Source organism: Coregonus clupeaformis, chromosome 1 (genome assembly GCF_020615455.1).
Source record: "Coregonus clupeaformis isolate EN_2021a chromosome 1, ASM2061545v1, whole genome shotgun sequence".
Taxonomy (NCBI): Eukaryota; Metazoa; Chordata; class Actinopteri; order Salmoniformes; family Salmonidae; genus Coregonus; species Coregonus clupeaformis.
Genome location: NC_059192.1, coordinates 12,274,543 through 12,301,431, shown reverse-complemented (window position 1 = coordinate 12,301,431; position 26,889 = coordinate 12,274,543). Strand labels below are relative to the sequence as shown.

The 26,889-nt window shown below is 44.8% G+C and overlaps 2 protein-coding genes across 4 annotated transcripts in view; both read left to right on the top strand.

The window, feature by feature from the left end:
* ldb3b (LIM domain binding 3b) overlaps positions 1-16,378 on the top strand; it is a 40,950-nt gene extending 24,572 nt beyond the window's left edge. Inside the window, exons 3-10 of the mRNA XM_041902827.2 lie at positions 88-239; positions 405-480; positions 2,314-2,336; positions 4,665-4,862; positions 5,293-5,319; positions 14,915-15,084; positions 15,555-15,591; positions 15,937-16,378. Coding sequence (XP_041758761.2) covers positions 88-239; positions 405-480; positions 2,314-2,336; positions 4,665-4,862; positions 5,293-5,319; positions 14,915-15,084; positions 15,555-15,591; positions 15,937-16,042 — 789 coding nt within the window. The 3' untranslated portion in view covers positions 16,043-16,378. The remainder of the gene's footprint in view (positions 1-87; positions 240-404; positions 481-2,313; positions 2,337-4,664; positions 4,863-5,292; positions 5,320-14,914; positions 15,085-15,554; positions 15,592-15,936) is intronic.
* A 3,618-nt stretch (positions 16,379-19,996) lies between these two features.
* The window catches only part of LOC121585992 (alpha-synuclein), an 11,616-nt gene continuing 4,723 nt past the window's right edge, over positions 19,997-26,889 (top strand). Inside the window, exon 1 of one of the 3 annotated variants that reach the window (XM_045205133.1) lies at positions 19,997-20,417. In XM_045205133.1, coding sequence (XP_045061068.1) covers positions 20,297-20,417 — 121 coding nt within the window. In that variant the 5' untranslated portion in view covers positions 19,997-20,296. The remainder of the gene's footprint in view (positions 20,418-26,889) is intronic. The other 2 variants (XM_041902428.2, XM_041902510.2) reach the window with 2 other exon arrangements.

Here is a 26,889-nt window from a genome sequence, read left to right as displayed (position 1 = left end):
CAGTTTCTCTTATATAACCATGCCTTTGTTATCCCCCCCTCTCTCTCTCGCTCTCTCGCTCTCTCTTGCTCTCTCTCTCCCCTCTAGATAACTCCAGGCACTAAGGCTGCAGGGGGCAGTCTAGTCCAGGGTGACATCATTGCATCGATAAACGGCCTCAGTACAGAGGGCATGACGCACCTGGAGGCACAGAACAAGATTAAGATCGCTTCCAATAAACTGACCCTCACCATGCAGAAGTAAACAGACACACACACATACACACACACACAGACACACACACAGACACACACACAGACACACACACATACACACACACATACACACTTGCTCTTAAAATACTTAGAAGATAACTTGCTCAACTACATAATGCTAAAAGTTTGTTGTTGTGGCTCCGAACCCAGGTCGAAACGTCCCGTCCCTATTCCCATGGCAACACCCAGAATGGACTCCCCCATGCCAGTTATCCCTCACCAAAAGGTAAACACACACACACTCAGACACACACACAGACACCAACACAAAAAAAGTTTGTGCATTTGTGTCTACGTGTGTGTGCACGTGTATTTGAACAAAAGATGGGAATCAAATGGACTCAAAGGATGTGTGTCGGCGCCCTCTGGTGTTGCTATTGCAGCTGTAGCGGCTTCCACAGTAAAGAGCAGAGGAGCATCCTCTCCCCCCCCCCCCCAGTCCCTTGCCGCTGCAGTGTCTCCCCCGAGCCAGAAGGGGCAGTATAACTCCCCCATTGGCCTGTACTCTGCACACACTCAGAGAGATGGCCCTGCTGCAAGGCAAGGTGGCAGGAGAGGAGGCAGGGGCTGCCAGACTGGGATGAGAGGGGGCAACCAGTGGAGTGCCATTCATGGGGTAGGTAGCCTGGGGGCATAAACCTGTTCCCCGTTTAGTGCATTACTGTTGACCAGAGCATCACTGAGTTCCCAACCACCACCTCCCACAACAAAACCAAACTAACTGGGAAAAAACACTTCCTCCTCTCCCAACCACTGGAACTACTGGAACTAAGACCTTGTTGTACTACACCAATGTTTTATTTTGCTCGTCACTCTGTTCTTGTTCCCATCCTCTCCCATGGCCATCTCCAGTCTGGGACAACTTGGGGGGGGGGGTTAACGAGCACGCACCCCTCAGAACATTCCGTGACTATTCTGGAACACATTACGCTGGCTCACATCCGCGCTCGCCGCCCGGAGTGGTAACGTGCACGCTCGGACACACACCTGGACTGTCTCCAGGTGACACCACACCACAGGGTCACACTGTTCGTGTGTACATGATGACTACGGTCATTCCGCTGACAACAGGTGATTTAGCTCTTAGGCGCTGATGGCCTTTGAGGGAACATCCTGTCACCTCATCAGTTCTTCGCTAAACTAAGCTGGGCTGGGGGGTGAAGTTAAGAGGTTGTACTGATCGGCATATGTTAAACATGTCCGGTAACGTGTTGGTAAGCTTGACCGCATATCCCTAGTTCGGTACAAGTGACCCTCTTTTTGTAAGCTGACACAAACAAACACCAGAACAGCTGCTCCTTGCCACGCTGGAATGTTCCGCTCTGGTTAAAGAGGATCCCAAACCCTCCCTCTCATGCAGTATCTCTCTCTCTCTCTCTCTCTCTCTCTCTCTCTCTCACACACACACACACACACACACACACACACACACACACACACACACACACACAGTGTCCTGGGATAGAGCCATCTCTATATTCAGCCCATAACCCCTAAACTGCTCCAACTATTTGGGTAGTGTGTTTGTCTCGGGGGTTTGGGCTAAGAGTAAAAATACCAATTTCCGATCTCTCCAAGAAAATGGACAATAAAGTATTCTTCTTCTGTCTGAGTGTGTGTACGTGCGCTTGTGCATGTCTGTGGGTGTGTGTGTTGTGTGTTGTGATTGTGGAGCTCCTGCTCCTGTCTGTCAGTCTGCTGGCTCACAGGGAATCCAGGGAAATATCCCAGTGACGACACACAACGGCTATGCTGGGTCACAGGGAATCCAGGGAAATATCCCAGTGACGACACACAACGGCTATGCTGGGTCACAGGGAATCCAGGGAAATATCCCAGTGACGACACACAACGGCTATGCTGGGTCACAGGGAATCCAGGGAAATATCCCAGTGATGACACACAACGGCTATGCTGGGTCACAGGGAATCCAGGGAAATATCCCAGTGATGACACACAACGGCTATTATTATTAACACACAGAACGACTCCCAGAACTATAACCTTAATATCACTCTGACAATCCCTTACTCTCTCTTGCTCTTTCATATCGTTACAGATCATTACGAACACGGCTGGAAAGTCAGTACCACCTGAAAGTGGATCATTTGCATGAACAATGTTTAAGTGTGTGTGTGTGTGTGTGTGTGTAAACGTGAATGGCATCTTGCCCATAGTGTGAGCACTGATCCATTCTCTGGTGATGATGAAGTGTCAGTTCTGAGTGTGCTGCGTCCACGTGGCAGACTGTTGATACAGTACAAGATCACACTTCTACAGGTACTAACCCCGACTAGTGATGGGGAAGTGAAGCTTCCTGAAGCATTGAGCATTTCCAGCCAATTGTGTCGAAAATAGGTTCATTAATCAAGGCTTTGATAAAACACTAGTGGCACCTGCTGGTCAAAATAATGTAGAGCAGCCAAATTATTATAGACGACGTCCCACACCTCATAGCATGTGCGCAGCGTAGCCTTTTGGTCTTCTACCAAACCAATACCAAACCAATCAGGTGGTTGGTTAACGACACGAAACTTCAGACATCATTGATCACGTGCTACTGATAAAGTGATACAAGCATCGGCACATTGCTTCAAAGTACACTGCTTAGCGATGTCGACGCATACCTCAGAGCGCCGATTTCAAACGTAACATCACCAACCCTAACCCTATACTTCATAAAGGGTTTCTATAAGTTTATAGACTATTAATTATTTGTTTTTGTATCATTTATAAATAAGAAGTAAACTGCTTCTATACTAAATGATGAACAGTCTAAAAACGACTTATAAACCTGTTACAAACCCTTTGTAAAGGAAATTGTTACCCAGTATAATGTTCTACAGTAATAATACCGTAGATACTTGGATGACGTCTAGCGTTGATGAAGTCTAATTGTAATAACACTAATCAACACTGTGCCGAAATGTTTTTAGTTTTTAAATTATGGCATTGCATCATTTTCATTAGCATATTCCGTACATGTACATGTGTTGGTGTGTTAATGGGTATGCATATATGCATTTATGGCTAGTACACGTATGTTGGACTATGTTTGTTTATGTGTGGGTACACATCTGTATGTTTGTTGACGTGTGCATGTACATGCATTGGTAGCATATAGTATGTATGTTAATAAGGCATCATTACTACCTGGGAATGTACAGTGTGCATTTTGCAGTGTGCTTGTGGTGTGTTTAACATCCTGTTTGGTATTAGCTGGCTTTGATTGGTTTAGTTTTCCTTGCTTGTCTGTAGAATCTGTTGGAGATATTGTGTTCCTGGATCAGTGTGTATTTTCTTGACGTCAAGGCTCATGATCAATGTCCTGACTTGATATTAGAGTGAATGTATTACTAAGACAAAGTCATTCAGTTGTAGAAAAGGTTGTCACCTCTATCTGTTTAGAGAGAGAGACTAGGTACAATGTAATCAGTCATAGTGTACATGAGAGAGACAGACAAGTACTATATAATCAGTACCAGTGTACTAGAGAGACAGACAGGTACTATATAATCAGTGCCAGTGTCCTAGAGAGACAGACAGGTACTATATAATCAGTGCCAGTGTCCTAGAGAGACAGACAGGTACTATATAATCAGTGCCAGTGTCCTAGAGAGACAGACAGGTACTATTTAATCAGTGCCAGTGTCCTAGAGAGACAGACAGGTACTATATAATCAGTACCAGTGTCCTAGAGAGACAGACAGGTACTATATAATCAGTACCAGTGTCCTAGAGAGACAGACAGGTACTATATAATCAGTGCCAGTGTCCTAGAGAGACAGACAGGTACTATTTCATCAGTGCCAGTGTCCTAGAGAGACAGACAGGTACTATATAATCAGTACCAGTGTACTGAAAGTTCAGTTATGGCCCTCAGACAAAAGAAAGTGAAGTTATGACTCTGCCTCCCCGTCTCAGCCCTGCTCCTGCTGCACCTCTCACCATCTTCCTCTCTTTATCTCTTTCTTTTTCCCCTCCTCTCTTTATCTCTTTCTTTTTCCCCTCCTCTCTTTATCTCTTTCTTTTTCCCCTCCTCTCTTTTCTCTTTCTTTTTTCCCTCCTCTCTTTATCTCTTTCTTTTTCCCCTCCTCTCTTTATCTCTTTCTTTTTCCCCTCCTCTCTTTTCTCTTTCTTTTTTCCCTCCTCTCTTTATCTCTTTCTTTTTCCCCTCCTCTCTTTTCTCTTTCTTTTTCCCCTCCTCTCTTTATCTCTTTCTTTTTCCCCTCCTCTCTTTATCTCTTTCTTTTTCCCCTCCTCTCTTTATCTCTCTCTGGTTGTCTGATTCCCTTACATCCTGTGAACCCAAATATGTATCCCTATTCCTGCCTGCCCCCTTTATCCTACAAACCCTCCCAAAATGACCCCTTACCCTTGACCCTGTGCCCCGACCCTATCCCCCTCCAGTCAGGAGTATGTGCCCAACTTTAACCCCATAGCTCTGAAGGACTCGGCTCTGTCTACCCATAAACCCATCGAGGTGCGCGGCCCGGGAGGCAAGGGCACTATCGTCCACGCTCAGTACAACACCCCTATATCCATGTACTCACAGGACGCCATCATGGACGCTATTGCCGGACAGTCACAGTCCAAGGGCCGTGAGGGGTAGGAACAGACACACAGACACATACAAACACACACATACAAACACACACATGCATGCACACACATGGATGCAGACACATGCACGTACGCGCAGACACAATGCAGAGAATACATTTTGTGTTGAGTCATGCTGTATTTCTCCACTCCCACTTGTCCTTCCTTCCTTCCTTCCTTCCTTCCTTCCTTCCTTCCTTCCTTCCTTCCTTCCTTCCTTCCTTCCTTCCTTCCTTCCTTCCTTCCTTCCTTCCTTCCTTCCTTCCTTCCTTCCTTCCTTCCTTCCTTCCTTCCTTCCGTCCGTCCGTCCTTCCTTCCTTCCTTCCTTCCTTCCGTCCTTCCGTCCTTCCTTCCTTCCTTCCGTCCTTTCGTCACTTCATCCACAACCCACCAACCAACCAACCAATCAACCAACCACCCCGCCCCCTCTGATCAGTGATGTACCTGCTGGCTCCCCCCTGGCGTAAGTATAACCCCTTTCATTCTCCTTTTACTTTACACCCTACTACTCTCCTCTCAAATATACCAAATGTCTCATTTATAAGCATACTGTAATAAACTAATATCAGGCTCATATAATAAACAGTATTACATCCGTCTCATACGATATCATCACATTTGCATATATCATATGGATCTGGTGTTTTTCACATGGCTCTCTCCATGTGCCTAGCTATTTCTCTTTCCATGTCGGTCTCATTTCCATGTGTCTGTAGTTTTCATCTAGTTTCTTGCATCCAGAGGTGAATTATGGTGTTTCAGGGGTTAACAAAGGTGTTTCAATAAATCAATCAATCAAAATTTATTTATTAAGCCCTTTTTACATCAGCAGATGTCACAAAGTGCTATACAGAAACCCAGCCTAAAACCCCAAACAGCAAGCAATGCAGATGTAGAAGCACGGTGGCTAGGAAAAACTCCCTAGAAAGGCAGAAACCTAGGAAGAAACCTAGAGAGGAACCAGGATCTGAGGGGTGGTCCCCTTCTGGCAGTGCCGGGTGGAGATTATAACAGTACATGGCCATTAAGGCCAGATTTTTCTCCAAGATGTTCAAACGTTCACAGATGACCAGCAGGGTCAAATAATAATCACAGTGGTTGTAGAGGTTGCAACAGGTAAGTACATCAGGTCCTGTGTAGCTCAGTTGGTAGAGCATGGTGCTTGCAATGCCAGGGTTGTGGGTTCGATTCCCACGGGGGGCCAGTATGAAAAATGTATGCACTCACTAACTGTAAGTCACTCTGCATAAGAGTGTCTGCTAAATGACTAAAATGTCAAATCAGGAGTAAATGTCACTTGGCTTTTCATAGCTGGGCATTTAGAGGTTGAGAGAGAGAGAGCTAACAGGTCAGGGTTCCATAGCCGTGGAAACTGGAGCAGCATCATGGACTGGGTACAGCAAGGAGTCATCAGGTCAGATGGTCCTCAGGGAGAAAGAGAATTAGAGGGAGCATACTTAAATTCACACAGGACAGGAGAATAACACCAGCATAGATACTGGAGACGGACGGGCGACACTGAAGCCCCTGGCATGTTTTTAGGGGTTAACTGGTCTGATGAAATAAAAAGGAATGTTCTGAGTATCACTGGTCTCCCCCTCCTGTTCTAACCCCCCAAACACTAGATGAGGCTCTTAACCCTAACCCAGCCAACCATCCTCCCGGAGAGCCCTGCTCTAACACGCCTGATTCAGCTAATCAGTTGCCCATCAGGAACTTTATAGAATCAGGTGTATTAGAGCAGGGGTGGAGCACCCAGTAACTGTCTATACGTACTAAAAACAAATGGTTCTACAGTGGGGAGAACAAGTATTTGATACACTGCCGATTTTGCAGGTTTTCCTACTTACAAAGCATGTAGAGGTCTGTAATTTTTATCAAATGTACACTTCAACTGTGAGAGACGGAATCTAAAACAAAAATCCAGAAAATCACATTGTATGATTTTTAAGTAATTCATTTGCATTTTATTGCATGACATAAGTATTTGATACATCAGAAAAGCAGAACTTAATATTTGGTACAGAAACCTTTGTTTGCAATTACAGCGATCATACGTTTCCTGTAGGTCTTGACCAGGTTTGCACACACTGCAGCAGGGATTTTGGCCCACTCCTCCATACAGACCTTCTCCAGCTCCTTCAGGTTTCGGGGCTGTTGCTGGGCAATACGGACTTTCAGCTCCCTCCAAAGACTTTCTATTGGGTTCAGGTCTGGAGACTGGCTAGGCCACTCCAGGACCTTGAAATGCTTCTTACGGAGCCACTCCTTAGTTGCCCTGGCTGTGTGTTTCGGGTCGTTGTCATGCTGGAAGACCCAGCCACGACCCATCTTCAAAGCTCTTACTGAGGGAAGGAGGTTGTTGGCCAAGATCTCGCGATACATGGCCCCATCCATCCTCCCCTCAATACGGTGCAGTCGTCCTGTCCCCTTTGCAGAAAAGCATCCCCAAAGAATGATGTTTCCACCTCCATGCTTCACGGTTGGGATGGTGTTCTTGGGGTTGTACTCATCCTTCTTCTTCCTCCAAACACGGCGAGTGGAGTTTAGACCAAAAAGCTCTATATTTGTCTCATCAGACCACATGACCTTCTCCCATTCCTCCTCTGGATCATCCAGATGGTCATTGGCAAACTTCAGACGGGCCTGGATATGCACTGGCTAGAGCAGGGGGACTTTGCGTGCGCTGCAGGATTTTAATCCATGACGGCGTAGTGTGTTACTAATGGTTTTCTTTGAGACTGTGGTCCCAGCTCTCTTCAGGTCATTGACCAGGTCCTGCTGTGTAGTTCTGGGCTGATCCCTCACCTTCCTCATGATCATTGATGCCCCAACGAGGTGAGATCTTGCATGGAGCCCCAGACCGAGGGTGATTGACCATCATCTTGAACTTCTTCCATTTTCTAATAACTGCGCCAACAGTTGTTGCCTTCTCACCAAGCTGCTTGCCTATTGTCCTGTAGCCAATCCCAGCCTTGTGCAGGTCTACAATTTCATCACTGATGTCCTTACACAGCTCTCTGGTCTTGGCCATTGTGGAGAGGTTGGAGTCTGTTTGATTGAGTGTGTGGACAGGTGTCTTTTATACAGGTAACGAGTTCAAACAGGTGCAGTTAATACAGGTAATGAGTGGAAAACAGGAGGGCTTCTTAAAGAAAAACTAATAGGTCTGTGAGAGCCGGAATTCTTTGGGTTGGTAAGTGATCAAATACTTATGTCATGCAATAAAATGCAAATTAATTACTTTAAAATCATACAATGTGATTTTCTGTATTTTTGTTTTAGATTCCGTCTCTCACAGTTGATGTGTACCTATGATAAAAATTACAGACCTCTACATGCTTTGTAAGTAGGAAAACCTGCAAAATCGGCAGTGTATCAAATACTTGTTCTCCCGACTGTATATAGTGCTAAATAAGGGTTATTTGGCTTGTAACCACAGCGGAACCCTTTTTGGTGCTACATGGAACAATTTATTGAAGATTCTATAAAGAATCAAGCTAATAAGATTCTAAATAGAACTCGTATGGCGCAATAAAGAACCCTTTCCTAAGGTACCATTTAAAAAGGTTATACAGTTCATTCTGAAATTATTCTGACCCCTTTTTTTTAAACTTTTTTTATTATGATTTAATAGTCATATTATATTGTTACAATTCTGTAGGTTTTATTATTGTCTTTATTAACAAGTTGAAGCAGTTGTGCTAGCTCTGGAATGGCTGGGGGTCCCTGAAGAGAGAATTGAGAACTACTGACTCAGTCAACCTTTCTCAATTGACATAAGGCCATATGTGAGTCGTTCACAAAACACCATCACTGGCCATAGTTACATATCACATGCAACAGCATGACACAACAGATGAGATAAACTGGAACGACGCTCACTCACGGTTGCACAAAAAGAGCTGTGACCAAACCACGCCCCCAAATACATTTTCATTATCACTAAAAGAGGAAAGAACCATTTTTTTGAACTGCAAATAACCAATTAAGGGCTCAAAGGGTTTTTGGGGTCAATATGGTTTCACATAGAACCATCACCCTTCCCAAAGAACCCTTGAGGAACCCTCTTTTGTTTGTGTAGGGAGAGTTGTCTGCCCACACTGTAAACCCCAAGGCATTTTTAACTCAAATACTTATAGTAAATTGAACTCAAAATCAATTAAAAGTAATTATTACTTAATGTTTATGTGGTACTGACTCAAAACTAAATGAGAAGTCACATCAACTCAAATTTTTTAAAGATATGATAACAAATTAACTTTTTACATTTACATTACATTTACTTCATTTAGCAGACGCTCTTATCCAGTGGGATAACCACTTTACAATTGTTTTTTTTATTTTATTGTTTTTTCTTTTTTTTTCTTTAATTATTCATCAAATTTTTTATTTAAAAAAGAAATTGGTGGGGGTAGAAGGATTACTTTATCCTATCCCAGGTATTCCTTAAAGAGGTGGGGTTTCAAATGTCTCCGGAAGGTGGTGAGTGACTCCGCTGTCCTGGCGTCGTGAGGGAGCTTGTTCCACCATTGGGGTGCCAGAGCAGCGAACAGTTTTGACTGGGCTGAGCGGGAACTATGCTTCCGCAGAGGAAGGGGAGCCAGCAGGCCAGAGGTGGATGAACGCAATGCCCTCGTTTGGGTGTAGGGACTGATCAGAGCCTGAAGGTACGGAGGTGCCGTTCCCCTCACAGCTCCATAGGCAAGCACCATGGTCTTGTAACAGATGCGAGCTTCAACTGGAAGCCAGTGGAGTGTGCGGAGGAGCGGGGTGACGTGAGAGAACTTGGGAAGGTTGAACACCAGACGGGCTGCGGCATTCTGGATGAGTTGTAGGGGTTTAATGGCACAGGCAGGGAGCCCAGCCAACAGCGAGTTGCAGTAATCCAGACGGGAGATGACAAGTGCCTGGATTAGGACCTGTGCCGCTTCCTGTGTAAGGCAGGGTCGTACTCTCCGAACGTTGTAGAGCATGAACCTACAGGATCGGGTCACCGCCTTGATGTTAGCGGAGAACGACAGGGTGTTGTCCAGGGTCACGCCAAGGCCCTTCGCACTCTGGGAGGAGGACACAGCGGAGTTGTCAACCGTGAAGGCGAGATCATGGAACGGGCAGTCCTTCCCCGGGAGGAAGAGCAGCTCCGTCTTGCCAAGGTTCAGCTTGAGGTGGTGATCCGTCATCCATACTGATATGTCTGCCAGACATGCAGAGATGCGATTCGCCACCTGGTTATCAGAATGGGGAAAGGAGAAGATTAGTTGTGTATCGTCAGCGTAGCAATGATAGGAGAGGCCATGTGAGGATATGACAGAGCCAAGTGACTTGGTGTATAGCGAGAATAGGAGAGGGCCTAGAACTGAGCCCTGGGGGACACCAGTGGTGAGAGCACGTGGTGCGGAGACAGCTTCTTGCCATGCCACTTGGTAGGAGCGACCGGTCAGGTAGGACGCAATCCAAGAGTGAGCCGCGCCGGAGATGCCCAGCTCGGAGAGGGTGGAGAGGAGGATCTGATGGTTCACAGTATCAAAGGCAGCAGACAGGTCTAGAAGGACAAGAGCAGAGGAGAGAGAGTTAGCTTTAGCAGTGCGGAGAGCCTCCGTGACACAGAGAAGAGCAGTCTCAGTTGAATGACCAGTCTTGAAACCTGACTGGTTTGGATCAAGAAGGTCATTCTGAGAGAGATAGCAAGAGAGTTGGCTAAAGACGGCACGCTCAATAGTTTTGGAAAGAAAAGAAAGAAGGGATACTGGTCTGTAGTTGTTGACATCAGAGGGATCGAGTGTTGGTTTTTTGAGAAGGGGTGCAACTCTCGCTCTCTTGAAGACGGAAGGGACATAGCCAGCGGTCAAGGATGAGTTGATCAGCGAGGTGAGGTAGAGGAGAAGGTCACCGGAGATGGTCTGGAGAAGAGAGGAGGGGATAGGGTCAAGCGGGCAGGTTGTTGGGCGGCCTGCAGTCACAAGTCGCAATATTTTATCTGGAGAGAGAGGGGAGAAAGAAGTCAAAGCATAGGGTAGGGCAGTGTGAGCAGGACCAGCAGTGTCATTTGACTTAACAAACGAGGATCGGATGTCGTCAACCTTCTTTTCAAAGTGGTTGACGAAGTCATCCACAGAGGGGGGGGGGGAGATGCCAGGTCCGCAGGGAGTCTAGTTTTCTTCCATTTCCGCTCCGCTGCCCGGAGCTCTGTTCTGTGAGCTCGCAATGAGTCATCAAGCCACGGAGCTGGAGGGGAGGACCGAGCCGGCCGGGAGGATAGGGGACATAGAGAGTCAAAGGATGCAGAAAGGGGAGGAGAGGAGGGTTGAGGAGGCAGTATCAGGAGATTGGAGGGAGAAGGATTGAGCAGAGGGAAGAGATGATAGGATGGAAGAGGAGAGAGTAGCGGGGAGAGAGAGCGAAGGTTGCGGCGGCGCATTACCATCTGTGTAGGGGCAGAGTGAGTAGTGTTGGAGGAGAGCGAGAGAGAAAAGGATACAAAGTAGTGGTCGGAGACATGGAGGGGAGTTGCAGTGAGATTAGTAGAAGAACAGCATCTAGTAAAGATGAGGTCAAGCGTATTGCCTGCCTTGTGAGTAGGGGGGACGGTGAGAGGGTGAGGTCAAAAGAGGAGAGGAGTGGAAAGAAGGAGGCAGAGAGAAATGAGTCAAATGTAGACGTAGGGAGGTTGAAATCCCCCAGAACTGTGAGGGGTGAGCCATCCTCAGGAAAGGAACTTATCAAGGCGTCAAGCTCATTGATGAACTCTCCAAGGGAACCTGGAGGGCGATAGATGACAAGGATATTAAGCTTAAATGGGCTAGTGACTGTGACAGCATGGGATTCAAATGAGGAGATAGACAGATGGGTTAGGGGAAAAATTGAGAATGTCCACTTGGGAGAGATGAGGATTCCTGTGCCACCACCCCGCTGACCAGATGCTCTCGGGGTATGCGAGAACACATGGTCAGACGAGGAGAGAGCAGTAGGAGTAGCAGTGTTTTCAGTGGTAATCCATGTTTCCGTCAGCACCAAGAAGTCGAGGGACTGGAGGGTAGCATAGGCTGGGATGAACTCTGCCTTGTTGGCAGCAGAACGGCAGTTCCAGAGGCTGCCTGAGACCTGGAACTCCAGGTGGGTGGTGCGTGCAGGGACCACCAGGTTAGAGAGGCAGCAGCCACGCGGTGTGAGGCGTTTGTGTAGCCTGTGCGGAGAGGAGAGAACAGGGATAGGCAGAGGCATAGTTGACAGGCTGCAGCAAATGGCTACAATAATGCAGAGGAGATCGGAATGAAATGAACTAAACATCTGGGAAAGGAGAGAGCGGGGCCTCCCTCACCACAACTCCCAAATATAACTCTCCCAACTTCCACCTCAGAAACTATAATTGTTTCACTGAAACACCCGAATATTACTCTCCCAACTTCCACTTTAGAAATTATAATTGTTGTAAACTACAGCGGTTCAATGATTCTAGGAATAGACTCTAACTTACTTTATTCAGCTAGCTAACTTGGTACAGTATTCTTCCATGAAAACCGCCCAGGGCACCGTATCCTATGACGCCATAGCTAACTAGCATGCTAGCATCCAATAACACACGGTTTAGCACCAATACTTGGTTACAACAAACTACCAATAGTGTGTTAACACACTAAACAGATAATTAGTGTCCGTGTCTAGTTCCTTTCATAACGCAGCAATAATTAAACGTTGGCTAGCTAGCACAAAGTCAGTCATGCTAGCTACACAAGTGGACTACACATCTCGAATGTTCAGAAAGGGAAGCTTTATGTTGCAAAATTCTCATTGACTAAAATTATATTGTATTTAGCTGCTACAGTACTGCTAGCTTGTAGTGTTGGCTAGCTAGCAATGGCCGTGGTGTTGACTTTGTTTGAAAAATGGCGTCGCTGCGAACGAATGTAGCTGGCTAAAATGATATTGTATTTAGTTGCTACAGTACTGCTAGCTGGTAGTGTTGGCTAGCTAGCAATGGCTGCGGTGTTGACTTTGTTTGAAAAACGGCGTCGCTGCGAACGAATGTAGCTGGCTAAAAGAATATTGTATTTAGTTGCTACAGTACTGCTAGCTTGTAGTGTTGGCTAGCTAGCAATGGCTAGCAATGGCTGCGGTGTTGACTTTGTTTGAAAAACGGCATCGCTGCGAACGAATGTAGCTTGCTAAAAGGATATTGTATTTAGTTGCTACAGTACTGCTAGCTGGTAGTGTTGGCTAGCTAGCAATGGCTGCGGTGTTGACTTTGTTTGAAAAACGGCGTCGCTGCGAACGAATGTAGCTGGCTAAAAGGATATTGTATTTAGTTGCTACAGTACTGCTAGCTGGTAGTGTTGGCTAGCTAGCAATGGCTAGCAATGGCTGCGGTGTTGACTTTGTTTGAAAAACGGCGTCGCTACGAACGAATGTAGCTGGCTAGCTAACCAGCATGCTCTACTGTAGGTATCTTTTTTGGAATTGTTTTTACATCTGTGTTTTTGCATATACATTGAGTGATTGATTAATGAATCTTATGCTACACAAAGATAAATAACATAGACTTTTCTAAACCAATCCAATCATTTAGTTAGATGTTTTGCACCCGTTACTGTAATTGTCGTTCCAGTTTAAATGGCTAAGTCTCCTCACATCATTCCAGGTGATAGTGGGATGTTGTCATGCTGGCTGTTTTCCAATAGGACTTACACATCACTTTGCAAGATTAATGTGACTTGCAGGTAGGATTGCAAAATGTTGGTATTTTTCACATGTTATCCAGAAATGTTGGTTGGAAGACTCCTGGAAATCTGCAAAACAGGTTTATGAAAAAAATGGGATGTGTGAGTTTTGGAACAAGTGTAGTGGATTTTCACAATCCTTCTTGCAAGTCTGACTTATGAGATATGTGATGTATCGCCATAAAGCGTTAAATTATAATAGTCACCTAGGAACTCACTTGGTGAAGGCCACAGGACTGTAAATAATGAATTCAACAACCTCTGTCACTAACAAATACAGTAATGGGTGGTAACTACAATTAACTCGAAAAGGCAAGGCACACTGGGAAATTGTATTGCAGGCGTGCCTTACTGGGGGCGTTACAAAAAAAATTAATGCTGATACAACTCAAATCTGGACCCCCCTAGAGCAGGGTTCCCCAACTGGCGGCCCACGGGTGGTGAATTTTCATCATTGGACATAAAAGACTGTAAAAACACCCGAAATCAGCTCCAAGTGATTCTAATGATCTGTTCCCAAGTATTCCCACACATAATAGATACTGTACATGTGATCGTATACAAATGTAAGTAAGGTTTGAAATTATGTTTCAGTCAAATATTTTATCTGTTTGGGATTCTTGCGGTCAAATTGCAGTCTCCAAATTATTTGTAATTACGTTCCCGGCCCCCGACCATCCACTCAAGAAAAGAAATTGGACCGCAGCTGAATCTAGTTGATGATCCCTGCCCTACAGGGTCACAGTGACTATCGGTTTGAGTAATGACTACAAAATCACTTAAGTAACTGTACTCAGATATATTAAGTGCAAGAGGTTTCCTCAAAAGTTTCATTGGAATCCAGCCAGAGTTAGAATACCCAACAGTTGACATTTTCATTCACCCTGCAACCTGTATTCATAATGACTGGCAGGGCTTGGAACAACATGTGGAGAATACCTTATTCATTTAAAGTGGAACAACAATTTCAGTAACGGGTGCAAAACAAATCTAACTAAATGATTTAATTAGTTTAGAAATATGTATGTTATTTATCTTTGTGTAGCATAAAATTAATCAATTATTCACTGTACATGCAAAAACACAGATATTACAAACTATTCCCCAAAATCTACCTGCAGTAGAGCATGGTGGGGAAAAGTTAACTTGTTATCATAACTTTTAAAACATTTAGTTGATGTGATTTCTCATTTAGTTTTGAATCAGTACCACATAAACATTTTAAGTAATAATTACTTTTCATTGACTTTGAGTTCAACTTACTATAAGTTTTTGAGTTAAAAATGCCTTGTGGGTTTACAGTGATGGACTAGTTACTGACATCATGCACCCTGCCTGCAGTGGTTCCCTGCCTGTGAAGGCCCCAGTGGTTGACAGTGCGTCTCCAGTCTACCAGGCTGTGATCCAGCCACATGACAGAGACGAGGAGATGGCCGAGTGGGCCAGACGGGCTGCCAACCTGCAGTCCAAGAGCTTCAGGATCCTGGCCCACCTCACCGGCACCGAATACAGTCAGCACACTCAACTCCCTCTTTCTCTCTCGTTCTGTCCATCTCTTATTCTCTCTCTACTCTCCTTCCCTCTTCATCCCCTGTCTTCTCTGTCTCTGTACCTCTGAGGACTTCAAGCATTGATTTATTTTCTTCATGTTTTACGTATCCTCACTTCTCTTCTCCCTCTCTACTCTCTCTCTTCTTCCCCTCCACCCCCTCTCTTCTCCCTCTCTACTCTCTCTCTTCTTCCCCTCCACCCCCTCTCTTCTCCCTCTCTACTCTCTCTCTTCTTCCCCTCCACCCCCTCTCTTCTCCCTCTCTACTCTCTCTCTTCTCCCTCTCCACCCCCTCTCTTCTTCCCCTCCACCCCCTCTCTTCTTCCCCTCCACCCCCTCTCTTCTTCCCCTCCAACCCCTCTCTTCTCCCTCTCTACTCTGTCTCTTCTTCCCCTCCTCCTCCCTTCATTTCTCCCCCTTCTCTGTCCTCAGTGCAAGACCCAGATGAGGAGGCCCTGCAGAGGTCAAGGTGAGGCGCACACACAGAGTCTTGTATAACTAACCTTGTGGGGACACACAATTCATTCCCATTCAAAATCCAATTTTCCCTAAACCTAACCCGTACCCTTACCCTAACCTTGACCCGGAAACCTAACCTTAACCCTAACACTAAACCTAACCCTAAAACTAACCCTAGCTCCTAACCCTAAACCTAATCCTAACATTAACCTTTACCCTAAACCCACTAAAAATAGCATTTGACCTTGTGGGGACTAACAATGTATAGTTAAACATGTCCACGCACACACACACACACACACATTTGATCCTCTGTCTCTCTCTCTCTCTCTCTCTCTCTCTGTCTTTCTCCCAGGGATAAGTTTGAGTCGGAAGTGAAAGGACCTCGCTTCCAGAAGCTGAAGAACTGGCACAACGGGCTCTCAGCTGGGATCCTCAATGTCCCCGAGACTCCCTTCTAATAGATCTATCAGATCTATCCTTTACCTTTGGAATGTTTGGAATGTTTAGAATGTTTGGAATGTTTAGAATGTTTGGAATGTTTAGAATGTTTGGAATGTTTAGAATTTCTTTCCTTTTTCATTCTTTTTGGTTGTTCTGTCTCTCCTAACTGATAGGGAACTGTACAAAAACATATTTCAGAGAAATTGTAAAAGTGATCATGTAAACATACACACACACACTCGCCAACACGCACACATGAACACAACTATGTACACATGCTAACTTAACAAAAATGCACACACAAATTTCAAATGTACTATTATCAATGTGAATAAATATTTTCTTAAACCAAATTAGCTGTGTGAGTGTTGATCATGTGTCTCATGTGTCTCTGGTAGTTTTCTCTCAACTTACAGATATGGCCACAGACACCTGGTGATCAACCGTTCAAATGATACGGCGGTACGGAGATCTTAAAAAAAAATGTAGATAGACCTAGATCTCGTTTCCAAAATACATATCCCGAGTGGCGCAGTGGTCTAAGGCACTGCATCTCAGTGCTTGAGGCGTCACTACAGACCCCCTGGTTCGATTCCAGGCTCTATCACAACCGGCCGTGATTGGGAGTCTCATAGGGCGGGCACAATTGGCCCGGTTTTGGCCGGTGTAGGCCGTCATTGTAAATAAGAATTTGTTCTTAACTGACTTGCCTAGTCAGATAAAAACATACAGTACCAGTCAAAAGTTTGGACACACCTACTCATTCAAGGGTCTTTATACCAACCATGCCTTGTCACAACACAACAGATTGGCTCAAATGTGTTAAGAAGGAAATAAATTCCACAAATTAACTTTTAACAAGGCACACCTGTTAATTGAAATGCATTCCAGGTGACTGCCTCATGAAGCTGGTTGAGAGAATGCCAAGCGTGTGCAAAGATGTCATCAAGGCAATGGGTGGCTACTTTGAAGAATTTAAAATATAAAATATATTTGGATTTGTTTAACACTTTCTTGGTTACTACATGATTCAATATGTGTTATTTCATAGTTTTGATGTCTTCACTATTATTCTACAATGTAGAAAATAGTCAACATAAAGAAAACCCCTTGAATGAGTAGGTGTGTCCAAACTTTTGACTGGTACTGTATATACAGTGCATTCGGAAAGTATTCAGTCCTCTTGAGTTTTTCCACATTTTGTTACGTTACGGCCATGTTCCTCATCAAGCTACACACAATACCCCATTATGACAAAGCGAACATAGGTTTTTAGAATTTTTGTCAAATGTATTAAAAATAAAAAACTGAAATATCTTATCTACATAAGTATTCAGACCGTATGAGACTCGAAATTGAGCTCAGGTGCATCCTGTTTCCATTGAGACGTTTCTACAACTTGATTGGAGTCCACCTGTGGTAAATTCAATTGATTGGACATGATTTGGAAAGACACACACCTGTCTATATAAGGTCCCAAGGTTGACAGTGCATGTTAGAGCAAAAAGCAAGTCATGAGGTTGAAGGAATTGTCTGTAGAGCTCCGAGACAGGATTGTGTCAAGGCACAGATCTGGGGAAGGGTACCAAAAAATTTCTGCAGCATTGAAGGTCCCCAAGAACACAGTGGCCTCCATCGTTCTTAAATGGAAGAAGTTTGGAACCACCTAGACTCTTCCTAGAGCTGGCCGCCCGGCAAAACTGAGCAATCGAGGGAGAAGGGCCTTGGTCAGGGAGGTGACCAAGAACCCAATGGTCACTCTGACAGAGCTCCAGAGTTCTTCTGTGGAGATGGGTGAACCTTCCAGAAGGACAACCATCTCTGCATCACTCCACCAATCAGGCCTTTATGGTAGAGTGGCCAGACAGTCCGCTTGGAGTTTGCCAAAAGGCACCTAAAGGACTCTCAGACCATGAGAAACAAGATTCTCTGGTCTGATGAAACCAAGATTGAGCTCTTTGGCCAACGACCCTAAGCACACAGCCAAGACAACGAAGGAGTGGCTTTGGGACCAGTCTCTGAATGTCCTTGAGTGGCACAGCCAGCACCCGGACTTTAACCCGAGTGAACATCTCTGGAGACACCTGAACATAGCTGTGCAGCGACACTTGAGAGGATCTGCAGAGAAGAATGGGAGAAACTCCCCAAATACAGGTGTGCCAAGCTTGTAGCGTCATACCCAAGAAGACTTGCGGCTGTAATCGCTGCCAAAGTTGCTTCAACAAAGTACTGAGTAAAGGGTCTGAATAATTATGTAAATGTGATATTTCCGTTTAAATAAATAAATAAATAAATTAGCAAACATTTCTAAAAACATGTTTTTGTTTTGTCATTATGGGGTTTTGTGTGTAGATTTATGAGGAACAAATACAATTTAATCCATTTTAGAATAAGGCTGTAACATAACAAAATGTGGAAAAAGTCAAGGGGTCTGAATAATTTCCAAATGCACTGTACACATTAAAATACAAAAACACAGTCATGGTAAGCACAAATAAAACATCACAAATCACCCATTGCGGCATAGAGAGAGAGGAGAGAGAAAGAGGTGTAGGAGACGCAAGAGGGTGTGGGAGACAGAGGACAAGTGAGGGTGTTGCATCTTCTAATTTGGCTGTGAAAGTCCTTAGCGTCCATTTTGTGACAGGAATCGATTCCTAGGTTCTGCTGTGTCATGATGCAGTGTGTATTATGGCCACTGGAGGGAGTGCTTCTACACAGACACATACTGTGGGTTGAATGTAGGTAGATTTAAAGGTCCAATGCAGACATTTTTTTTTATGTCAATATCTTATCATTTCTGTGATTGTTTTCAATTAAAATGGTAGAAACAAAAATAGCTTCTTAGCATAAGCAAGATTGTTGCTAAGACTGTCTTGGAGTGGTTTGAATGGGGAGGGGAAAACTTTAAATTAGCTGGGAAATGGGATACCTAGTCACTTGCACAACTGAATGCATTCAACCAAAATGTGTCTTCCGCATTTAACCCAAATGAATGAGGGAGGTGCGGGGGGCTGCCTTAATCAATAAAGCAGTTTTTCTTGGGCAGAACAGCAGATTTACCACCAGGGATTTGAACCAGCGATCTTTCAGTTTACTGGCCTAAATGTTCTTAACCGCTAGGCTACCTGCTGCCCCGGTTATTGGCAGAGAAGTTTAAAACTCTCTTTCTTATTGGTCTATTAACTAATTTACCGCACTGTGATGTCACTTTGAAGGCCACAACTCCATCCCACCGAAACAGGCAGAAATATCAGGCGTCTTTTCAAACAGCTCTTACACTAAAAGATTATTATAATCATTTTCACAATTTCACAGTATTTTTTCAACCTCAGTGTGGAAATATATATAAAACACAGGAAAATCACATTTTTGACTACACTGGACCTTTAAGAGAACAGGTCATAAGGGGGTTGGGGTGGGGCAAAGAGGGGGTGCAGGGGTGAGTCAGCATTTTGTCATACCACTGAGAGAAAATGGCTGCCTGAATCGAAGCTATTGGCTATGGTCAGTTTCTCTCCTCTTCTCCCCAAAGAATACACTTGCTCACCCCCCTTGCATGGATTTTAAAGGAATGGACCGGACATTCTCTTCAATTGGACTAGGTTAAGGAACATGTTGGAAGCTGAGTAAGGTCAGAGGTGATGTCACAGCACACTTTCAGGAAGTGTAGATTCAGCTAATAATACGATGGTAAACTGATAATTATAACTGCAGCATTATCATGAATATTTAATCATTTCATTCCCTTTTCAGAACCCCAGCCATCTCAACAAGCTCTCCAATCAATTTTCTTTATTCATCAAATAGATTTTTAAAAATCACATAAATCTCAGACAGAGCAACCTGCGTATTAAATATGGAGTCAGACAGCTTGAGGTCGCTCTGCGTGTGTGAGCAATGAGAGAGAGAGAGTGAAAGAGAGCGAGGGAGGGAGGGACGAGAGGGAAAGGGAGGGGTTGGCTGCATCGTGACTTAAATATGCTGCAGCATCCAGCAGGTTCTGTCTTTCTGCCTCTCATTCTCTCCATCACATGCTCTCTTTATTTCTCTCTCTCACTGTCCGCTCAGTCTGCATCCTGTAGCCCTGCTGTGCAGTCCTCTCTCTCTCCATCTCTCTCTCTGCACCACTATTGGAGGAGGAGTCACTGACACACACACACACAACCTCTCTCACGCACCGTCTCTCTCTCTCACACAAACTCTGTGTGACCATCCCAGCCAGCAGCCCAGTTTCAGAGCAGGGGAGCCCAGGAGAGACCTATCCTAGAATGGATGTACTGATGAAGGGGTTCAGTATGGCCAAGGAGGGGGTGGTGGCCGCAGCAGAGAAGACCAAGGCTGGGGTGGAGGGGGCAGCCGCTAAGACCAAGGAGGGGGTTATGTATGTAGGTAAGTATACCCACAGCACCGCAATGAGTGAATGCGTGAGTGAGTGAGTGTGTGTGTGCGTACGGTGAAGGGGCTCCATGGTTGCACCAGTCTGGGACAGTTACAGTGAGGAAGGGGGAGGGAAGGGGAGGGGGTTGCCAAGGAGCAGAGGCAGAATGCTGCAGAACTGGTGCAGAGAGGGAAAGAGGGAACGAGGGAACGAGGAGCAGAGGGGATAGAAAGAAAGAGATGGGGTGTGGTAGAGACAAGGGTGAAGAAAAGAAGAGAGGGGCAGAGAGGAAGACATGGAGTGAAGGAATCAGATAAAGAGAGGAGGATAGAGAGAGGTCTAGAGAGAATAGACGGTGTGGAAATGTCTCTGAATAAGAGTCTGAGAAAAAGAGTGTGATGAGAGAAAGAGAAAAGGAAGACGGAGGAAGAGAGAACTAGAAGAGAGAGGGAAAGATGTAGTGTGACATTGGTGGGACTGCAGCAGTTCATAAGAGCGCTATAACATGTTATAACCTAGATAAGACCATGCCAAGGCTGCTACCACCAGACCATTAGACAAGGTCCAATACTGTGATTCTGTGAGAGGGGATACTGTGAGAGGGGATTCTGTGAGAAGGGATTCTGTGAGAGGGGATACTGTGAGAGGGGATACTGTGAGAGGGGATTCTGTGAGAGGGGATACTGTGAGAGGGGATTCTGTGAGAGGGGATACTGTGAGAGGGGATACTGTGAGAGGGGATACTGTGAGAGGGGATTCTGTGAGAGGGGATACTGTGAGAGGGGATACTGTGAGAGGGGATTCTGTGAGAGGGGATACTGTGAGAGGGGATACTGTGAGAGGGGGTTCTGTGAGAGGGGATTCTGTGAGAGGGGATACTGTGAGAGGGGATACTGTGAGAGGGGATTCTGTGAGAGGGGATTCACCAGTGTGTGTGTGAGTGTGTTTGTGCATCACAGCTCAAGGTTAGCCTGTGTGAGCTGAGTATTACAGCAATCCTCTCTTCCCGGTGTATGGTGTGTGTGTGTGTGTGTGTCCACACATGCTGCAGGCTAGTGTGTGACTGCTGATGACTAATTACCTTCCTCCCCCTTCAGAGTTTATAGACCTCTACAGACAGAGGGAGTGATGGGAAGAGAGAAAGTATAAATCAATGCTGATTTATACTAAACAAAAATATAAACGCAACATGCAATAATTTCAAAGATTTTACTGAGTTACAGTTCATATGAGGAAATCAGTCAATTGAAATAAATAAATTAGGGCCTAATCTATGGATTTCACATGACTGGGAATACAGATATGCATCTGTTGGTCACAGATACCTAAAATAAATGGGCCTCACAATTGCCCTCAGGATCTCGTCACGGTATTTCCGCATTCAAATTGCCATTGATAAACTGCAATTGTGTTCGTTGTCCGTAGCTTATGCCTGCCCATACCATAACCCCACTGCCACCATGGGGCACTCTGTTTACAACGTTGACATCAGCCAACCACTTGCCCACACAATGCCATACACGTGGTCTGCGGTTGTGACACTGGTTGGACATACTGCCAAATTCTCTAAAACGATGTTGGAGGCGGCTTATGGTAGGGAAATTAACATTAAATTATCTGGCAACAGCTTTGGTGGACATTCCTGCAGTCAGCATGCCAATTGCACGCTCCCTCAAAACTTGAGACATCTGTGACCTTGTGTTGTGTGAGTGGCCTTTTATTGTCCCCAGCACAAGGGGCACCTGTGTAATGAGCATGCTGGTTAGTCAACTTCTTGATATGCCACACCTGTCAGGTGGATGGATTATCTTGGCAAAGGAGCAATGCTCACGAACAGGAATGTAAACAAATTTGTGCACAAAATTTGCAAGAAATACGTTTTTTTGTGCGTATGGAACATTTCTGGGATCTTTTATTTCAGCTCATGAAACATGGGACCAACACTTTACATGTTGCGTTTATATTTTTGTTCAGTGTACATTTAAAAGAGCGAGAGAGAGAGCGAGAATAGACCCTGGTGTTACGTCATTGATCTGGCTGCTTCCTGCCCCATGGCTTAGAGATGAACAGATGGAGAAAGAGATGGATAAAGCAAGAGAGCTTCAGTGCTGGGTTGCTTACATTTGCGTAACCTGTACAAGTGTGTGGTGTGGAAATGTATTTTGTGCATATCCCACTCAGAGTGTGGGGTCACAGCCAGATATCAGCCATTATTGAGCAATTAGGGTTAAGTGCTTGCCCAAGGGCAGATCGACCGATTTTTTCACCTAATCAACTCACTAGCAACCTTTCAGTTACTGGCACAATGCTCTTACCGCTAGGCTACCTGCCGTGTATGTGTTAATGTTCCTGAACACCTACTGTATCTACACGCTAAGAAAAGAGAGTTCCTCAAGGGGAAGGGTGATGGTTCTATGTGGAACCATAATGACTCTTTTAGTGATAATTAAAATGTAGGACCGGATGCTCATTCAAATATTTTGGGGCGTGGTTTACGCACAGCTCTTTTTGTGCAACCGTGAGTGAGAGTGTCATTCCAGTTTATCTAGCATGTTGTGTTATGCTGTTACATGTTATATATGATTATGGCCGTTGACAGTGTTTGTTAAATATTCACATATGGCCTTGTGTCAAGTGAGAACAGTTACATAAGTCATTAATTCTCTCTTCAAAGACCCCCAGCTGTTCTAGAGCTAGCACACCTGATTTAATTTGTCAGTTAACACAATAATACTGCCTATGGAATTTTAACAATATAAAATGGCTGACCAGAATAAGAAAAACCTGTATGCTTCCTAAAAAGGATCTACAAAGAACTTTTGATTTTGGGGAAGATTCTTTATAGAATCATTCTCCATAAAGGTTCTATAAAGAACCATAGAAAAATGTTTTATATAGCCCCGAAAAGAGTTGTAACAATACACTGTAAAAAATTTAACTTTTTTTATGGTAACTTACTGGCAGCCAGGAACCTGTAAGTTACTATAAAAAAAGTATAGTATGTTACCATAAATTCCAAAGAAACTGCTTTAACAGTACATTGCTGTAAAGATGTGCCGGTTTTGTTTTCTTTACAGGTTTTACAGTGTAGCAGAGTCCTTTTTTGGTGCTATATACTACCTTTAATTAATGGTTCTTTATAGAACCTTAGGAAAGGGTTCTTTATAGCACCATAAGGTTCCATTAAGTACCTTATGAGCATGGTTCTTTATAGAACCTTCAAAAAAGGGTTCTACAGTATATAGTGCCGAAAAGGGATGCGCTATGGTTACAAGCCAAAGAACCCTTATTTGGCACTATATAGAAACGTCAGCAGAGTGCGTGTGTGCGTGCGCGCGCGTGTGCGCGTGTGCGCGTGTGTGCGCCAGGGCCCAGGGGGAGTCGTTCCAATCAAAACAAATGTATGGATTATTACTTCTATCACAAAATACAATGCAATTTTACCCAGAATGCAACTCCTCTCTAACAAGGTCATCCACTTAGAGTTTACTGTGCATGTGGGTGTGTTGGATGTGTTTGCTCTCATATGTGGATTGTCATTTCACAGGTCATTGGCTGCAGAGGAGCTCTCTTTCAGGGGGAAACCCTGCTGCTAAACAGCTAGAAAAAGAACACTGTATTGGTCCTTGGTCTGGATACTGTTGACTAGGGATGGGCAACTTTGATGGGGGGTGGGAGCCACAAGAAATTTGAACTCATCATAGGGGCCGCAGTGGCTCGTGGGTCTGTGTAGGCACATCCAAACCCACACATAAAGTCAGAGCAGGCCCTAGCTTTTGGGGGCCCTAAGTGACATTTTGTTGCGAGCAAAACATTTTAGCGGCCCCCCTTTTTGACAGCGGAGAGAAAAAATGTCCTACAATTCCACACATTTCGCCATGGGACATAGAGAAAATGTTTTAGTTTTAAAGCATGTTTGCTGAAATTCTACACATTTTGCCATGGGTCGGAGACAAACATTAGCAATTTTCTAAGTCATTTCATGCAAATCTACTCATTCTACTCTACTCATAACCCAATATGTTACTTGGACTTATTGCAACCATTACTGAAATGGTTATTCCAGTTTCGATAATTAGGTATTAGAATGACAGTTCCCGCATAGCCCAGTCAAAACTGTTCGCTGCTCTGGCACCCCAATGGTGGAACAAGCTCCCTCACGACGCCAGGACAGCGGAGTCACTCACCACCTTCCAGAGACACTTCAAACCCCACCTCTTTAAGGAACACCTGGGATAGGATAAAGTAATCCTTCTACCCCCCCCACCCCCCATACCCCACCAAAAAATAAATAAGGTGAATGCACCAATTTGTAAGTCGCTCTGGATAAGAGCGTCCGCTAAATGACGTAAATGCAAATGTAAATGTTATTTCATAAGGCCTTATTTTGAGGGCGTAGTTTTACCCTAATACGGGCCTGAAAACTTCAACTCTAACTAACTGATTGGATTAGTTTAGAAACATTTATATTATGTATCTTTGTGTAGCATAAGATTAATCAATCAGTGTACATGCAAAAACATAGATACTGAAACAAACAATTCTGAAAATCAACCTGCAATAGAGCATGCTGGGAAATATGATAATGATAAGTGTGGTTTTTGGTTTAAAGTGACATGTTTGAGTTTCAGGCCCCTCTATTAGGGTAAAACTAGGCCCTGAAAAGAAGGCCTTATGAAATATGAATGGTACTGTGTAAAAAATAAAATAATTAAATGACATATTCACTTAGGTTGTCACTTAGTGAAGTCCTCCTGACTGAAAATGGATGAATGCAACAAGCATGTCTCTGTCACTAACAAATACAGTCATGGGTGGTAACTCTACAATTTACTCGAAAGGCAAAGCACTCTGGGAGATATTTGAATAAGGCTTTACACTAAGCAGTGTGTTAATTTAACAATGTCCTGGTGTCTATAGGGGTCCACAGACTCAACACTTTCAGTGTTGATTTAACACTGTCAGTCTTGTTGTTTTTGTAACACTGGATACTTTGCTGTGCACACACACACGTAATAGATAGAAGCTCCTCTGACTTGGAGAAGGAAACATTGTCTTAGCCGTGCTGCAACGTGTGTGTTTGTGTATGTGTGTGTGTGTGTGTGTGTGTGTGTGTGTGTGTGTGTGTGTGTGTGTGTGTGTGTGTGTGTGTGTGCGTGCGTGCGTATTAGTGTGTGTCTGCTGCAGCACTGCACTGCTCGGCACCTGGCTCACAGAGTGTGAGAAGTGTGCAGAGAGAAAGAGAGAGAGGTGTACGAGAGAAAGAAAAAGAGAGAGAAACAGAGGATGGATGAAGCGAGAGTGAGAGGTATAGAGTCCTCTGTAGATCAGTTGGTAGAGCATGGCACTTGTAACGCCAGGGTAGTGGGTTCGATCCCCGGGACCACCCCCTTTGGATAAAAGCATCTGCTAAATGGCATATTATTAGGTATAGAGAGAGGTAGAGAGAGAAAGTGAGAGTACTTATATCCAATCAACTGTATGCTATGGAGCATGTGCTTTTGTATGTGAAATAGATATATAATTCGACTGGTTTTGTGCTGGATTTGCTCGTGCATTTTCTCTCCATCCTCCCTCCCTCTATCTAGTTCTCTCCATCCTCCCTCCCTCTATCTAGTTCTCTCCATCCTCCCTCCCCTATCTAGTTCTCTCCATCCATCCTCCCTCCCTCTATCTAGTTGTCTCTCCAACCTCCCTCCCTCTATCTAGTTGTCTCTCCATCCATCCTCCCTCCCTCTATCTAGTTGTCTCTCCATCCTCCCTCCCTCCCTCTATCTAGTTGTCTCTCCATCCTCCCTCCCTCTATCTAGTTCTCTCCATCCATCCTTCCTCCCTCTATCTAGTTCTCTCCATCCATCCTCCCTCCCTCTATCTAGTTCTCTCCATCCATCCTCCCTCCCTCTATCTAGTTCTCTCCATCCTCCCTCCCTCTATCTAGTTCTCTCCATCCATCCTCCCTCCCTCTATCTAGTTGTCTCTCCAACCTCCCTCCCTCTATCTAGTTGTCTCTCCATCCATCCTCCCTCCCTCTATCTAGTTGTCTCTCCATCCTCCCTCCCTCCCTCTATCTAGTTGTCTCTCCATCCTCCCTCCCTCTATCTAGTTCTCTCCATCCATCCTCCCTCCCTCTATCTAGTTCTCTCCATCCAACCTCCCTCCCTCTATCTAGTTGTCTCTCCAACCTCCCTCCCTCTATCTAGTTGTCTCTCCATCCATCCTCCCTCCCTCTATCTAGTTGTCTCTCCATCCTCCCTCCCTCTATCTAGTTCTCTCCATCCAACCTCCCTCCCTCTATCTAGTTGTCTCTCCATCCTCCCTCCCTCTATCTAGTTCTCTCCATCCATCCTCCCTCCCTCTATCTAGTTCTCTCCATCCACCCTCCCTCCCTCTATCTAGTTCTCTCCATCCATCCTCCCTCCCTCTATCTAGTTCTCTCCATCCATCCTCCCTCCCTCTATCTAGTTCTCTCCATCCATCCTTCCT